The 15,626-nt window shown below is 40.7% G+C and overlaps 1 protein-coding gene across 9 annotated transcripts in view; it reads left to right on the forward strand.

Annotated features, from left to right (window-relative positions):
- The window catches only part of BMAL1 (basic helix-loop-helix ARNT like 1), a 52,561-nt gene that overhangs the window by 21,183 nt on the left and 15,752 nt on the right, over window positions 1–15,626 (forward strand). For 4 of the 9 annotated variants that reach the window (XM_064715752.1, XM_064715751.1, XM_064715750.1 and 1 more), the window contains exons 2-10: window positions 3,032–3,155; window positions 3,832–3,979; window positions 6,710–6,730; window positions 7,636–7,674; window positions 8,022–8,063; window positions 9,932–10,089; window positions 11,851–11,930; window positions 12,925–13,017; window positions 13,998–14,115. In XM_064715752.1, coding sequence (XP_064571822.1) covers window positions 3,840–3,979; window positions 6,710–6,730; window positions 7,636–7,674; window positions 8,022–8,063; window positions 9,932–10,089; window positions 11,851–11,930; window positions 12,925–13,017; window positions 13,998–14,115 — 691 coding nt within the window. In that variant the 5' untranslated portion in view covers window positions 3,032–3,155; window positions 3,832–3,839. Of the gene's footprint in view, window positions 1–3,031; window positions 3,156–3,831; window positions 3,980–6,119; window positions 6,452–6,709; window positions 6,731–7,635; window positions 7,675–8,021; window positions 8,064–9,931; window positions 10,090–11,850; window positions 11,931–12,924; window positions 13,018–13,997; window positions 14,116–15,626 lie in introns of those variants that run through there. The other 5 variants (XM_064715758.1, XM_064715755.1, XM_064715756.1 and 2 more) reach the window with 3 other exon arrangements.

Consider the following 15,626-nt stretch of genomic DNA (forward strand, 5'->3'; position numbering starts at 1 on the left):
AATATTCTCACTTGAGTATTCCTCAAGTACTGAGGGCAAAGAGAAACTACCCTGCTTTACTTCAGAGATCTTCCTGTGATTCCCATGGAGTATTCCATAATAAAAGCTTGTAGTCATGATATTTTATGAAAAGTCGTTTCTTTAGGATTTTTTCTCCTGAGAAGCTGAAAGGCCTCAGGAACAAAATGTAAACATTGATTATCTGCTGCTGTGGAATGCAACAGGTGCAGCTGGGATTGGCTCATGTGGTTGTTTCTAATTAATGGCCAATCACTGTCAGCTGGCTCGGACTCTCTGTCGAAGACACAAGTCTTTGTTATTCATTCTTTCTTTTTCTATTCTTAGCCAGCCTTCTGATGAAATCCTTTCTTTTATTCTTTTAGTATAGCTTTAATATAATATATATCATAAAATAATAAATCAGCCTTCTGAAACACGGAGTCAGATCCTGCTCTCTTCCCTCATCCTCAGACTCCTGTGAGCACGGGCACAAAGGCTCTGATGTTACTTGCAGCACTGAGCCCATGGATGCTGGTCTGCATCTTGAGATCTCCCTGGGCACCCTTGGAGCCCTCGTGCTGCTGAGCTGAAACCTCCCCAGCACTGAGGGCAAGTGTGAGAGAGCCTCCAGCAGCAGCCAGCTGCTGCTAGGGAAGATGAAGAACCTCTTCTTCTGTTTTGTACCAGCTTGTGCTGTGACACTTCACTGCAGCAATGGACTGCTGCTGTGGAGGGAAGTGGATGGTTTCCTTTCTGGGGCTGTTTTTGGTTCAGTCATTCCCCACAGGGACAGTGAGTATCTTTTCAATGACTTCTTCAGGAAACCACACCACGGTTTTCCTCTGCCATTGCGAAAGCGCGCTCTGAGATCCGAGGCGCTCGTGATTGATGAAGTTATGAACTGCATTTCTTTCAGAACAAATCCCTGCGTGCCTGGGGCACGGCTGCCTCTTGCCTGGGGGACCAGAGCTGGTGGAAAGAGGTGCTGACTGTGGCTGGGGGCTTGGCTCATGAGCTGACCTACTTTGGCAGTGACCTTGATTTGCTCAGAGGTGTTTGTGTACTCGTGATCAGCTTTGCTGCGTGATTAAGCTGGTCACGTGCCATCTCACTTTTTTTTTTTTTAAGGGACTAACAGTAAGATTTATTTTTGCTGTCTCATTAGCCTTGTTTCAAGGGATCAGAGGAAGAGGAAATGCAAGGAAGGGGAATCCCAAGGAGTCCCAAACTACTGTGGAGACAAACTGTCATGGATATGGTGACAAAATACCATTTGATTCTCCTCTGTAGGAGAATTCAGTCAGGAAGTAGACTCCATGGCATTTTTATCAAGTAGGTCCTTAGAGTACTTTGGCAACATAAATGGAAGATTTGAACTTTGCTTAAATATATGGGTAACTTTTGTGGTTCTCCTCAGAGAGAATTTTTTTTAGGCATTGAACATCCAGCAGGTGGAGGCTGAAAAGACAGAAAATATTCAATTTCCTAGAATTTCAAGAAAGCTTTGTGAAAAAACATTTCTCTGAACTGTTCACTGTTTAGTGGGGCATGCTGATTTTTGCTCTGATCATTGAGTTGACATCTTCTTAACTTTAAAACTCATTTCAAGAGACATGCATAGTTCTTAACTCCTGTGATGCTAAAATGTAGGACTGTGATTGTTAGGACTGGGTGAGCATTTGGGACATGGTAGAGAAAGGGCTGGCTGAAAATTAAATTGAGAATTCTGCTCTTTATGTATTTTTTTTCTGCTCAAATGGTCAAGACACTTAAAATAGCTGAATGGAACTATCAAATATAGACAGGTATAAAATAGCAAAGCTGGATGGATACTTGATTTAAATTTTTTTCTATAAAACTGATATGAAATTTTTGTTTGAGATGAACAACAATTTGGTTTTTGCATTAGTGCATGGTGACTTGTGCAGTGTTCTGGTTCTGAAGCTAAAATGCTGACTATTGCAGGCATTCTTAAAGAGAGAGGACTGGGGTGAATTTACAAACCCTTTTTCCTCCACCCCCTTTTTTCTTTGTTCATTCCAGCTCATCACAGCCTTCTGTCTGAGGTCATCATAGGTGGTCCATGAAGTTTCCTAATGCAGTGAAGTGTGAGTTCAGCCTGCACCCTCACACAGAGAGGTGTCAGAAACACACTGAGTTTAGCTATAACTGATTTCTGCACTAATAATCAGCTGAGACTGAAGAGAATGGGTTTGGGTCTGAACCTAGCACAGATAAACAGCCAGTGACTGGTTTTACTGGTAAACTGAGATGCAGCAACCTCATCCACCACAGCAACACCATTGAGTCTGTAGCTGTTGGGCTGCTGGGGCTAAGAGAGAAGCTGGGAAAACAGGGAGGCAGTAGGGCCTGACCTGCAAATAGCTATGGGTCTGAATGAGAGCCTTGCAAAACAAATGTGGTTATGGATTCAATGGCATTTCATTGAATTTGACTTCAATTTGTACTGATTTAGCTTTGGTCACTTCTGGTGCCAGCTGGCCTCTTACTGTGCCTCTAGCAGTGTGTCCACACGTTGTCAGAGATGGAAAAGGGGTTGGGTTGTTTATTTGGGCAAGGACCAGAGAGGAGTTGTTGGGTGGGATGGACAGTGAGCCCTCAGCAGCAGTGATCCTCCCTTCAGTAGCTGGTGGTACCACAACAATGACTTGCCTGATCTTACAGTGCCAGGAGCAGAAATTTAGATAATTTAAGCTTGAGAAATTCTGAATTTGCTGTTCTGGCAGAGCTGAAGAAAATTATAACAAGCAACTTTAGGTTTTTTTGGCTAATAACTCATGTCTACATACATGCTTCAGCAGAGTTGGTTACAGTGTGATCATGTTGACAGGATGTTAGGAGAGGCACATCCCAAAGCTAACCCTTTGGATGGATGGATAAAGCTTCTGCACCTTGCAAGGAAATGAGTATTTGATCCCTGAGCTGGAATAATCTATTCCTTTTGCAAACTGTGACTACACTGATGTTTTTAAGGTGTTTTTTAAGCTTGCTGTTTTTTCCTCCCATTCAGGTTTTTGAAAGTATTTGACCAACAGAACATGAGGCATGGAAGAGTTCTGAGGTTATCAGCTGCTTTGGGCTGAGCATCATCATCTTTGCCCAAGTGGATTTAGGCTTCCAAGACAGGCCTTCAGGTAAAACCCCCTCTCTTTCACAGCTGATGCTGTTTAGCAGGGACCTTTCCACAGGGTTCCTTCCAACAGTGTAATTATTTGCAGTCTAGAGGATTAAATAGTGAAGATTTGAATTACTTGCAGTCTAGAGGATTAAAAAGCCAATTAGATTAATTTCTACCTTTAACTAGACTTCTGTGACCACCATTGGGTTCTAATATTTTTATTTGTGGAGTCTGCTGTGCAGAGGTGTTCATTTCTATGGAAATGTTCTGAATTCAGTGGAAATGGAGCTTTAAAAGTTGGTGAGCTCTTATATGATCTTCAAATGCAGAGACACATTAAAACAAGTGTTCCCTGTCAGAAGTATTCCTGTTAGGAAGAAGCAATTGGCTGGGCAGGTAACATAAGAGTAAGCCAAGATCATTCTGACAAATCTTGAAAAACAATTGTGCTACATAATGTGTTTGGAGAATGGTCATGGTTTGTGTGCAATACTCCATAAAACAGTAACTGGGAAAGGGGAAATTACCTGTTATTTTTACAGCAAGAGGGAAAAATAGAAACTGATTATTGCAGTTTTTTAAGAATGCTAAGTTTGAGATAACTTTTTTGGTTAAAAATATATAAATGTCTGCTTATATTAATGCAGTGCTTTTGGTTGGGGGGTTGTTTTTTATTTCTTCCCTAATGTTAGACAGTCCAATGGCAGACCAAAGGATGGACATATCTTCTACAATTAGTGACTTTATGTCACCAGACCCTGCTGACTTGATCTCCAGTTCCCTTAGCACTTCAGGAATGGACTGTAATAGGAAAAGAAAGGGAAGCTCAACTGATTATCAGTAAGTTGGATTTCTCTTGATTTAGCACTGCTAAAAGGAGGTGGTAACACAACAATACAGTGGGGAAGAGTATAGAAATATTTATAGCAGTTTTTAAATAACCTGTGCTTTACAACCTGCTTTAATGGTTTTAATAAAGAAGAGAGCTACTGTGCACTAAGAGCCAAGTTCATTATTTAATAATAATAATAATAAAGCTGTCATCTCAGTGCAGCTAGAATTGAGGGCTATCAAATGGGGTAAAGCTGAGGAGAAAAACTTCTGGCTGGTGGGGAAATGGAATTAGTACTGATGAAATGTACTGTGTGAAGGTTGATTATATATTGACCATTTACATAGGAAGTACAATGTCTGACTAACAGAAGGGGAAGATAATAAATTTATTGAAAAGTGGAAGCAAAACTAGGAATAGTTCCTTTTCACCTATTTTTTGCCTATTTAGTCACTTCCTATCAGTGTGCTGCCAACCTTTACCTGATGGAGCTATTTTGGTCTCTCATTTGAAAATGAATCAGAATAGTCTCTGGTTTGAGGTATTAGAGCTGTCTTTCTTTTAATCAAGTGGTTTAATCTTGTGGTGGTTCTGAGCTGTAGAAGGAAATCCCACCACCTCTGCTGTGGAACAGTGAAGGGCACAGCAGAGTTTGCCAAACACCCAGACCTGTAATGGGAACAAGAGCAACCTACTTAGGGCAAGTGCCTGTGCAAGCCTGCTCTGCATTGTAACTCCACAAAGTGTGGCTGCAGGGGAGCTTGTGAGTGGCCACATCCATTATTCATTCATCCAGCCACAGAGTCCATTTTTATGTAACTTAGCACAGATTTTATTGCTGAGGGCCTTTGGATTGTTGGCAGCTCATTTTACGAGGAGGAGCAGAATTTTTAATCCATGCTGAGCATCACAATTAAAAATTAGATTCTTTTTAGGAGAACTCAGGCACAAAATATTTCAATACCTCTCTGAAGTGCCTTTAGTCTCCCTGAAAAGCACATGTGTCCCTCTAGTCGAATTGACTACTACAAAATTGAGTGAACAGCCTCAGTCCTACCAACTTCCTCTTCTCTAGAAAGGATTTCTCCATTTTTATTCCCCTGGGTAGGAAGCATTACTCAAGTCCTCTTTTCCAAAAGACAGCTTGTTCTTGTAAGGTATAATTCTGCCCTTTAGGCTTTGTGTGCATTTTTTAAAAATGTGTGAAAACTGTTTCCTTGAATCCTCAGTAAAATAAGTTTACTTATTTTGTAGTCATACACCACATACCACTACTTATCACATAGTCATACCATAGTTCATTTTGTGTTGCAAAGTAAATGGTGGCTACTAAATATTCCTCTTGGAAAGCAGAACTTCAGGGGGGCTGCCTTGACCCCTCCTTTTATGTGTATGTATGGGCAAATTCAACTTCTGCTACCTGTTAATGATTTTATTACATCAATTATCCAAGTGCCCAGTTTGGTGCCTCCTGTACCAGTGAGGCATAAGGGAGGCAGAACCAGTGGTTTAGGGTGGTTCTTTGATCACCTCTGGAATCCAAGCAAGAGGAGTCATCAGCTGCAGTTTCAGCTCTCCACAACAGCTTTTCAGTTCTTTCTGCTGCAGCTGCTCCAGGAAAATCCCTGCCCAACTTAGAGCTGTCAAATGCTGTGGTCCAAGGCTTCATGCACAGGACTATGAACAGTGGATTTTGCTTGGGATTCATGCTGTCCATTGAAATATTACATGATGAGAAAATAAACTGCCCTGTTGCATTAATAACTTACCTTGTGCCTCTTGTAGATTTGGCTTTCTGGGGGTTTTTACACACAAACATCCCAGAGCTAAAGGTGGTGTCACAAGGGCTGGGAAATGGTGAGCATCAGCCAAGAGCTCAGGTGTGCACACTGGGAGATGAAGAAAATATTTAGCATTGTTATTAATATTATTTTAAAACTAATCACAAAGGTAATTTATATAAGAGTGCAGTGAATAATACTGCACTAAAATGAATAATACTGCACTAAAATGAAAGGCTACCATGTTTGTTTTTAAGAGGGCTCATGTCCAGTGGTGAACAGGAATAACTAGTATGTTATTGGCTGAGATGAAAAGACTTTTTCATAAGGCTTTTATAAAACATAGCCTCTTATCATGCCAAAGCTCAGTGGTATTTCAGGTCACTTTACAGTCTTGAAGTGATGCCAGCAGTTAGTTTGCATGTAGAAATTCTGTTTAATTTCCTTGTGATATCATAAAGTCTGTATAAAGTTCAGCTTGGGACTTTAGTCTAAAGCAAAATGTGCATCTATCCTGCTGGGCAAGAATCAAAACCTGAGAAACTTGGGATACTTTATTTTTATTTTTATGTTTTATTTCTGGCCTTAGAGTCCTCTGAAATCCCATTTATCTAACCACAAGGACAACACGCTTAAAGCACAGATCTTTCCTTTCTGAAGATGAAACAATATCTCAATGATTTGCATAACATAATTTAGGTTAGTTATTTTATTAGTTTTTCACATTAAGTGTAATGAACTATGCTCTCTTTTCTAAAAAAGCAGAATTATTCTTTCAGAAAGTAGATTAATTTGAACGAGCTTGTTTCTTTAGAAAGTGCTCACTGCTATTGTCCTGTTTTCATTGTGCTTTTCATTTCAAGTAGAATCTCAATTAGCTTGAGACTTTCAGCAGAAAATGTAAGACATTGTTCTTATTTCCTATATATGGTGTACTTTATTTTTCTTTCTTTTCAGACTCGATGGCTTTCCTTTTGAGTAAGTATAAATATTTTAGTAATTGGTTTCACTTGAAAAAGATGCCCAGTGGTTTTTTCCCTGCCTTTTGCTTCCATAGACCTAAAATTCACAGGTAGAAATTAAACCAGAATGAGCAGGCCTAGGAATGTCCATGTGAGCGCAGTTGTACAGATTTATGTAAACCAAAACATTCTCTTCCTAATTATTCTGTCTAAAAAAAGATGTGTAGTCATGAGCATTTAGCTTTTTCTACCAAGTGCAGCTATGAAAACTTTTATACTCTCCTCTCCTGCTTAGTTGTGCACATGTGGCTGCAATATTGAATGTAATGAGGGGGATTGTTTCTATTCTTCATGCCTCTCTCCTTCTTTCCTTTATGTTGAAACAAAAGCAAACCATGTACCTACACTGAAAATTGTACTAATTTCCAGTGTGCCTGGTTATTTCACACAGACTCATTCTCTCCTTGTATTTGGGCATCTCCAGTGGTGTGTTAATTTAGGTTGTTACCATTTTCTACCCCAGAATCAACTACTATAAGGCAAACTGAGCTATAGAACATAAAGGCATAATTCTGAGACCATCTGCACAAGGTTGGGTTTTTTCCCCCTCCTGTAGTTAACTGAAAAACATTTTTGTAACAGATGATATCTTTGAACTGCAGCATGTTTTACTGTCAAACACATCAAACTGTGCCATTTAGTGAGTTCTGAAGGAGACACAACTAATTTAAGAAAATGTTTTAATGTTACAAAAACCACACAGCTTCCTTAGTCCTTCCAGGTTGTTGTTTTTATACTCCTATTTTTGTATTTGTGATTTCGAGGTGGCAGGAATACTTGATTCTGACTTTGTGGTGGTTGGATAACAGTTCTGCCAGTCCTGCTGAATTTGTGATGTGTTGCTTTGTTCTGTTTCTGCAGGGAAGGTATGGATACAGATAAAGATGACCAACATGGCAGGTACTGTTGATACAGTCACTGAACTCTCAGTTCCACAGTTCTGACACAGGATCCCGACTGTGGATGCCTGTTCTCAGTGTCACTGTTGTCCCAAATTATTGCTTTGTTGGCATGAAGCAATAATCTAAACAACCTTAGTTTAAACAACATGGAGCAGACAAGCTAAAACACCCCCAAGTCTGAGGTGCAATGTTACAGATACTGATCTTTGCTGTAGAAAGGTTAAATAAACATTCAAATTCTAAAAACACCTGATGTTAATGAGGATCAGTAGGATGTGAGATGCAGTAAAAGAGTTGGGTTCAGTGCTTTCAACACTGTAACTTTGTGATGTCATTTCTCTACAGATTGGAGTATGCAGACCAACAAGGCAGGATAAAAAATGCAAGGTAATGCTCTAAATAAATATATTTAAAATAATTGTCTCTTTCTTTTTGCCATGTATGAATTATTTGTGCATGTTTCTTCTGCAAATATCTTTTTCTAGCTTTGACCTTCCCTTATTTTTCCATATCTTTGCAATGTTGACATTTTTCATTAAGTTTGCATAGAGTGAAACAACTAATCTGGTGAGTAACTTGGTTTTAGTCACCTCATTGCTGTTGAAATTGAAGCCAGATATGCTTCTGGTAAAGTTGCATTCTTCATCATTCTTCTTTCAGACTCCATAGTGGGTTGTGAAAGTGTTAGCAGTGAATCTTAACATGGGAAAATATAAACTTTACCAACACTGGGTGTGTTTTCTGGCAAACCACGAGCTTGTGCTGCAACCTTTCCCGTTGCTTATAACTGTTCTTTACTCAAAGAATTCACAAAAATATCTGAAGAGTGTCTCAAATATCTGAAGAGTGTCTGCTGTCCTTTCCATGAGGATAACAGAGTGGCTCCCTCACCCTGAGGAGGTTGCTTTGGGCATTGCTCCTTGTGCTTCATGTACATCCAATATCTGAAGAGTGTTTTGCAGAGATAAACAAAACCCCACAACTTTGTGAAAGTTGTAAAGCTGGTATGTTTATTACATCACTGGACACATGTGGAGATTGCTCTCCTTAAAAGACACGTGTACCTCTGGGAACTTCAGGTCCCTTTTTATCCTGTTCTCAAATACATATGCATACAGTTTCACAATAGGTTCATACATATTCATTTTTATGAATTTTGCTTGATATTTGCCACTAGTTGTTCTTTATCAGAAAGAATTCCTAGGTCAGGTTGAGCTGCTCTCACAGCAGTCTCTGTCTCTCTCTGTCACCCTCTGTCTCCCCCTCCTTATCTCTGTCTTTCACTGAAGCAGTTTCTCTCAGCCTAGGCTTTTTGCAACTACACTACACAGCAAGCTACATACTTAAAAATGTACATTCTACCTAAATCCAAATGGATTTCTACCTTGGAAAATTTCTACTCTGCCTCAAGAGTGTCTGCTGTCCTTTCCATGAGGATAACAGGGTGGCTCCCTCACCCTGAGGAGGTTTCTTTGGGCATTGCCCCTTGTGTTTCACATACATTAAATATCTGAAAAGTGTCTGCTGCCCTTTCCATGAGGATAACAGGTCGCTCCCTCACTCTGAGGAGGCTGCTTTGGGCATTGCCCCTGGTGTTTCATGTACATCAAATATCTGAAATGTGTCTGCTGTCCTTTCCATGGGGATAACAGGGTGGCTCCCTCACCCTGAGGAGGTTGCTTTGGGCATTGCCCCTTGTGTTTCACGTACATTAAATATCTGAAAAGTGTCTGCTGTCCTTTCCATGAGGATAACAGGGTGGCTCCCTCACCTTGAGGAGGTTGCTTTGGGCATTGCCCCTTGTGTTTCATGTACATCAAATATCTGAAGAGTGTCTGCTGTCCTTTCCATGAGGATAAGCGTTGCTCCCTCACCCTGAGGAGGCTGCTTTGGGCATTGCCCCTTGTGTTTCACGTACATTAAATATCTGAAAAGTGTCTTCTGTCCTTTCCATGGGGATAAGCATTGCTCCCTCACCCTGAGGAGGCTGCTTTGGGCATTGCCCCTTGTGTTTCACGTACATTAAATATCTGAAAAGTGTCTGCTGTCCTTTCCATGAGGATAACAGAGTTGCTCCCTCACCCTCAGGAGGTTGCTTTGGGCATTGCCCCTTGTGTTTCACGTACATTAAATATCTGAAAAGTGTCTTCTGTCCTTTCCATGGGGATAAGCATTGCTCCCTCACCCTGAGGGGGCTGCTTTGGGCATTGCCCCAGGTGCCTGACGTGCCCTGCTGTGTGTGTGTGTGTGTGCAGGGAGGCTCACAGCCAGATCGAGAAGCGGCGCAGGGATAAGATGAACAGCTTCATCGACGAGCTGGCCTCGCTGGTGCCCACGTGCAACGCCATGTCCCGCAAGCTGGACAAGCTCACCGTGCTCAGGATGGCTGTCCAGCACATGAAAACACTTCGTGGTGAGTTGCCTGGGGCTGCAGGGCCATTCCAAGTGGCATTTCCCCAAAGCTACACTTTTCCTTTCCCTTTTTTGCCCAGAAGGAGTAACTTAATTTGTCACATTCACATTCTCCCTTCACCCAGGATTTTACTCCTGGGAAGCTGAGGAGCCTCAGAGAAAAGGAAAACAATTCTTATCTCATTTCCTTCTCCTGTATTTTGCTCATGTAGAATGTGTTTGGAGATTGTTTGCCACAGGTGATTGTTTCATTGGATTCTGCTGTGAGTTGTTTTGACTGTGGCCAATGAATGCTGAGCTGTGTCGGGGCTCTGGAAAATTCTTTCTATATTCTTAACATAGTAAATTTTAGTATTCTTTAATATAATATAGTATCACAAAATAATAAATTAGCCTTCTGAGAACATGGAGTCAGATTCATCATTCCTCCCTGCCGCAAGGGTCCCCACAAATAAAATATTAATTCATTTCGGGAGGATTCCTCCCTTCTCTTAGCATCTGATGCTCAGTTTTCATTCACAGCTTACTAGTTCATGGCCCAGTAAATACCCTGATGTGACTGGGGGAACCTGGGGATGAGAAAAGAATAATTTTCCATCCACTGATCACTACTGCCAGACTCCACAGCACCAGGCAGCTGGGGAAGGTGGGGAGAGGGAACAAAGGGCTGAAGGGCAGAGCACAGCTTATTCTGGTGCAGTCCTGAGCACTGCTCTAAGCAGGCAATGTACCAGGTTGTTGGATAGAGAGGTTAGATTTTAGGTATGATGTTCCCACAGGACTTGTAAGGTTTTGTGTTTGTACCTTTAGCTCTGTGTGAAAAAATAAAGAGTACTTGGAAAACTTAATTTTGGTCTTTTTGACCAGTTTCTGTTGCAAGCACTTGAAGGGAACGCACAGGTTTGGAAGAGTTGAGGTTGTGAGAAATCGCTGTGTGTTCCTGAAGCTTCACATGACTGAATCAGTACAATTGGTGCTGATGTTAAAAGCTTTAAGCCTTCAAGAAATGCATTAGTGAGAAGAAAAAAGGGATGCAGCTAATGGTAAAAAAGATCCTGGTGATTGTTGTATTTCTAGGAGAGCTGGTGCCTTCAGTCATATCTAGCCTCACAGTTTTGGAAGGCTTAACTTTCCTGCCACTGCCATTTGATGAGGTTAATAGTTTATAACACTTCAGTGGTTACTAATTTGACTCTCCTCTGCCTTTATGAAGAGAACAGAATGAGAAGAATTACTGCTTAATAAATAGCTGCCTCGTTTGTTGCCAATTTTGGGGTTTTGGCATTGTAAGATGATGTCATTGTAATGCCGGGTTTTATCTTTGGCTTGGAATGAGAGAATTGATTTGTAAATTCCTCAGTCATGATTTGTTTACATAACCTTGTCATGTTTTACTGACTTATAAGGAGAATAAATAGTTTGAATGTTTTTATTCTATGGTATCTTATTGTTATAATTTCTAATTGTGAGGCTAGGCCATAAATCAAGGACAGCCTTTGGGTTCAAAAATATGTCAAGGAATACTTTTATATCTCAGAGGCATTTAATTTGCATTTCTAATGCAGTACTTGTGTCTTAGCAAAAAAGCTTCATCCTTTTTTAAGTTAATACCAACAGAGCTCATGTTGATAGTAAAACCAAAAAAAAATTCATTTTAAAGAACTCCTGCAATGAACAGCAGCCTAAGAAGGAGCCAAAGGAAGATTGCTCATTTAAGTGTGCAATGTTGGTGATGTGGGAATTGTTTGTTTGTTTTCTTTAGGTGCTACAAACCCATATACAGAAGCAAACTACAAGCCTGCTTTTCTATCAGACGATGAATTAAAACACCTTATTCTCAGGGTATGTTCCAACTTTTAATTAAGAGATATTAATATCTGTGACTGTAGCTCTCCCAAAGCCCACCGCCAGTATTTTTCTGCCTTGTCTGTCAGCTTAAAAATGTTTTGATTATGGAGGATAATTAAGAAATCTGGAGCCTACTTCACAGAGTCAGTGAGTTTAATGAAGACTAGCATTTCTTAATTTAAGCAGGAAGGTTGAAGAGGGGGATTTAGATGGGAACCATTGGAATATTCAGTTATTTACATGTACAAACCACATGAATAGTTTTCTTGCAGACTTGCTGCCCTGGGTTACCTTGCCATGATTTTCAGTGTACAGTGATTCAATGAACACCTTTTTATTGAGGTTACTGATGGAACATGACTTGGTGTGTCTGGCTGCCTGCTGTTACACTGCTTTTGTAGTGTGGGGAGCTTCTCTCTTCTCTCATTAGTCAGTAGTTCAGCTTTTCTAGTGGCTGTGTAATTGCTGAAGCACTGCAGTGTCCAGGTGCAGCATATGTAGAATTTAATTTCTGCAGCATTGTGACTCTGAAGATACATAATTGGGGCCTATTCCTGCATGCTTGTGTGTGACTGAAAGACAGTACTTTGCAAATAGGAATTACTTGTCTCCAGGCACAGAAATAAACATCCAGGTTATGGTTGGTTTCTAAAAGAGGAGCTTTTTTAAGTACAGTTAAAATAACATTTTAATTTGAAGGCATTATTAAACATAATCATAATATTATTGGGCAAGACATGGGTTCTTTCTTCTCCTAAAAGTTATTTTACATTCTGGGCACAATGCCCAGAATCGTGCCAAAAAATGTTTGCAGATGCAAAAAAACCCCTTCATTGTAATTCACATTTTTTCCTGTTGACTCAGTTACCTCTAAATGTTAAGACAGCTCTCCTAGTGTAGAATTTCTACTGTACACAAAGTGCTTTTAAAGGTTATAGCAATGCAATGTGGATGTATAACTTGGGATTTCACTTTCCCCCCTGATTAGGCAGCAGATGGATTCCTTTTTGTGGTGGGCTGTGACAGAGGAAAGATACTGTTTGTTTCAGAATCTGTCTTCAAGATCCTCAACTACAGTCAGGTATTCCTTTCCATTTTAAGTACATTAGGGCTTAAAAGATGTGAGAGCTTTTTGATGGTTGTGCCTTTATCTGGGGGGTAGGGATGGGAAGAGTCTGCCTTGAAAGCTGAGAGGTGTTGCAAAGAGAGAGCTTTTCTCTGCCATGTCATTAGAGAAGATTTACTGGTTTCCATTCAAAGCAAGAGGTGAAAAGGAACTAAATTTAATTCACTGACTGAGGCATTCTGCTCAAGGATTTACCCTCAGGCTTGCAAAAGCATTACCTAATTGGGAGTGCAAGCAAATATTGAAACATCACTCTGGGGTTTTTCCAGTAGCATCACATGGATTTTTCAGCTTAGTTTTCTTTCTGTCTGTTCTGGTTTTGCTTGCATGCTTACTGATGGAAACTGGAAAGCAGTTCTATCAAAGCCAGGTTTTTAATATATGCTCACCATAAGGCTTAAGTTGGACCATATATTGTGTAAATAATCTTCATTCTTTCTGTCATCTGCACTCCTCATCAAATTTAAACCTGTATTTGCTTCAAAAGTTTTCCTCAGCCAGCATTTAGTTAGGTATATACTAAATTCATATGTAAATAATGAAAGAGAACATTTGCAATTAGGATTTTTTTTTTCATTCAAATGTGTGGTAGAAGAAGTAAGACTTAATAGAAACCAGAATATTTGGTGGGGGGGAATTGAGCATGCCAATTCTGCAAAACTCTTACTGAAAATGATGACAGGAATTACTGTGTAATGTAGTCATAACTTCAATACACAGAGAAAACCTTTCATCAAATCATAGAATAATAAAATTGTTTGGAAGGGACCCTTTGAAGGTCATCCAGTCCAAACCCCCTGCAATGAGGGGATCTGGATGTTTGGTATTCCTTGGTTACACCTATGTGTAAAAGGATTGTTCATACTGGATGCTAAAATGAAGAAAACATACTGAGCCATTATTTTACTTTTTGACTGAATGTTCAATCTCTACAGAATGATTTGATTGGTCAAAGTTTATTTGATTATCTCCATCCTAAAGACATTGCCAAAGTGAAGGAGCAGCTCTCTTCTTCTGACACCGCGCCACGAGAAAGGCTTATAGATGCAAAAAGTGAGTGTTCCCAGCTGGGGGAAAATGTCATCCAGAGTCACTGCTGCTGGGGCTTTGCCTCGTGTCACAAGTGGGGATGTGGGGGGATGCTGCCTGGATTGCCTCATGCCAAGGAAGTTGTAGCTTAAAGACAGCAAGAAACAAAAAAAAAGAAAAAACAAAGTGTGGAACAAGTTCCTGGAAGCTGTTGGGTTTGGCATGCACTGTGGCACAGAGGCATTACTGGAACTGGCTTCACCTGTGAGGTGTCCTCTCTCTTCCAGGCATCAAACCTTTCACTTTTTCCATTAGAACACATGCAGCATTTCTTCTAATCCATCATTCTAAATGGTCAGAATACACTCAGTATTATCTTGGTAGTCCTTAGCTGTCAGCCAAGATAGAGGATTCATTTTATTTATCTACTTATTTATTGCTTACTGCCATCAAAGACCCTGCCTTTCTCTCAGAAGGTTTTTAACTTTGGAATAATTTCCTGCCATGTCTCTTAGCTCTGTTCCATTCTGGTATTTTCAAGTAGTTCTGAATCTCTGCTGCTCTTGGGGTGAGTGGGTGTTTAATTCCCTTTCACAACAGGAGTCTGCGCTGCTGAAGTGGAAGGTGGTATCTTACAACTGCAGATTTGCAGGCCATTAAGTCTCATGCTTGTCAGGAGCAGAAATCTCCTGGATCTCAGCTCACAGAAGCCACCAGCTCCACTTCAGAAACTGAAGTTGGGAGAGATCATTTGAGGGCAGGGAGCCTGGAGGCTTCAGCAGAATCAGCTGAAGTTTTTTTCTGGCTCCTGGTTTCATCGCTTGTCAAGCATGAATATCCAGTGCTGCCTCCTGGTTTTTTTGTTGGGTTTTTTTGTATGGCTCTGACAAAGTTAGGGCAAAAATAAATACTATGAATTGCAGTCTTCCCATCTGCTATGATAGACGGATTGGTAGAGTTTCAAGAACTCATACTGGTGAAGAGTATGAGGATGTATGCATGTATTTATTTTTGTCTTGGCATGAGTAACTCAGCACAGCTTGTACTCACACCACGGTGCAGCAGTTTGGAGGCCGTGTGGTGCAGGGCAGCCTGACCTCCTGGAGAGCACCTCACTCCAGTGGAATTGTAAGGGAGGCACACTTTCCACTAAAATACTGGAATTACTGGGATTCCTCCTCATGTTAAAAGCCCTCAAGGCCTGAGAAGTTTTTGTTCATGTTGACAGCTGCCTGATTTTACCATGCAGTCCTGGTTGGCAGGCTGTGGAAAAGCTGCTGTGTGATTTAAATCCTCCAGCAGCCCTTGGTGGTACCTGTGCTCCTGATGCATGCCGTGGAAGCATTCCATGGCTTCTCAGATGTTGAGAAAGATGAAAGTTTGACAAGAAAGTCTCACAGATATGGATGCTTAGCAGAAAGATTTTTAAATGTGGAGTCTGATGAAGGAATAGAGATGGAAGCAAGTTCTGATATAGAAGAAAAGAATTGCTGAGCCAGTCACACTGGATAACCAAGGAGGCAAAGGGTGTGTGA

This window comes from Zonotrichia leucophrys, chromosome 5 (genome assembly GCF_028769735.1).
Source record: "Zonotrichia leucophrys gambelii isolate GWCS_2022_RI chromosome 5, RI_Zleu_2.0, whole genome shotgun sequence".
Taxonomy (NCBI): Eukaryota; Metazoa; Chordata; class Aves; order Passeriformes; family Passerellidae; genus Zonotrichia; species Zonotrichia leucophrys.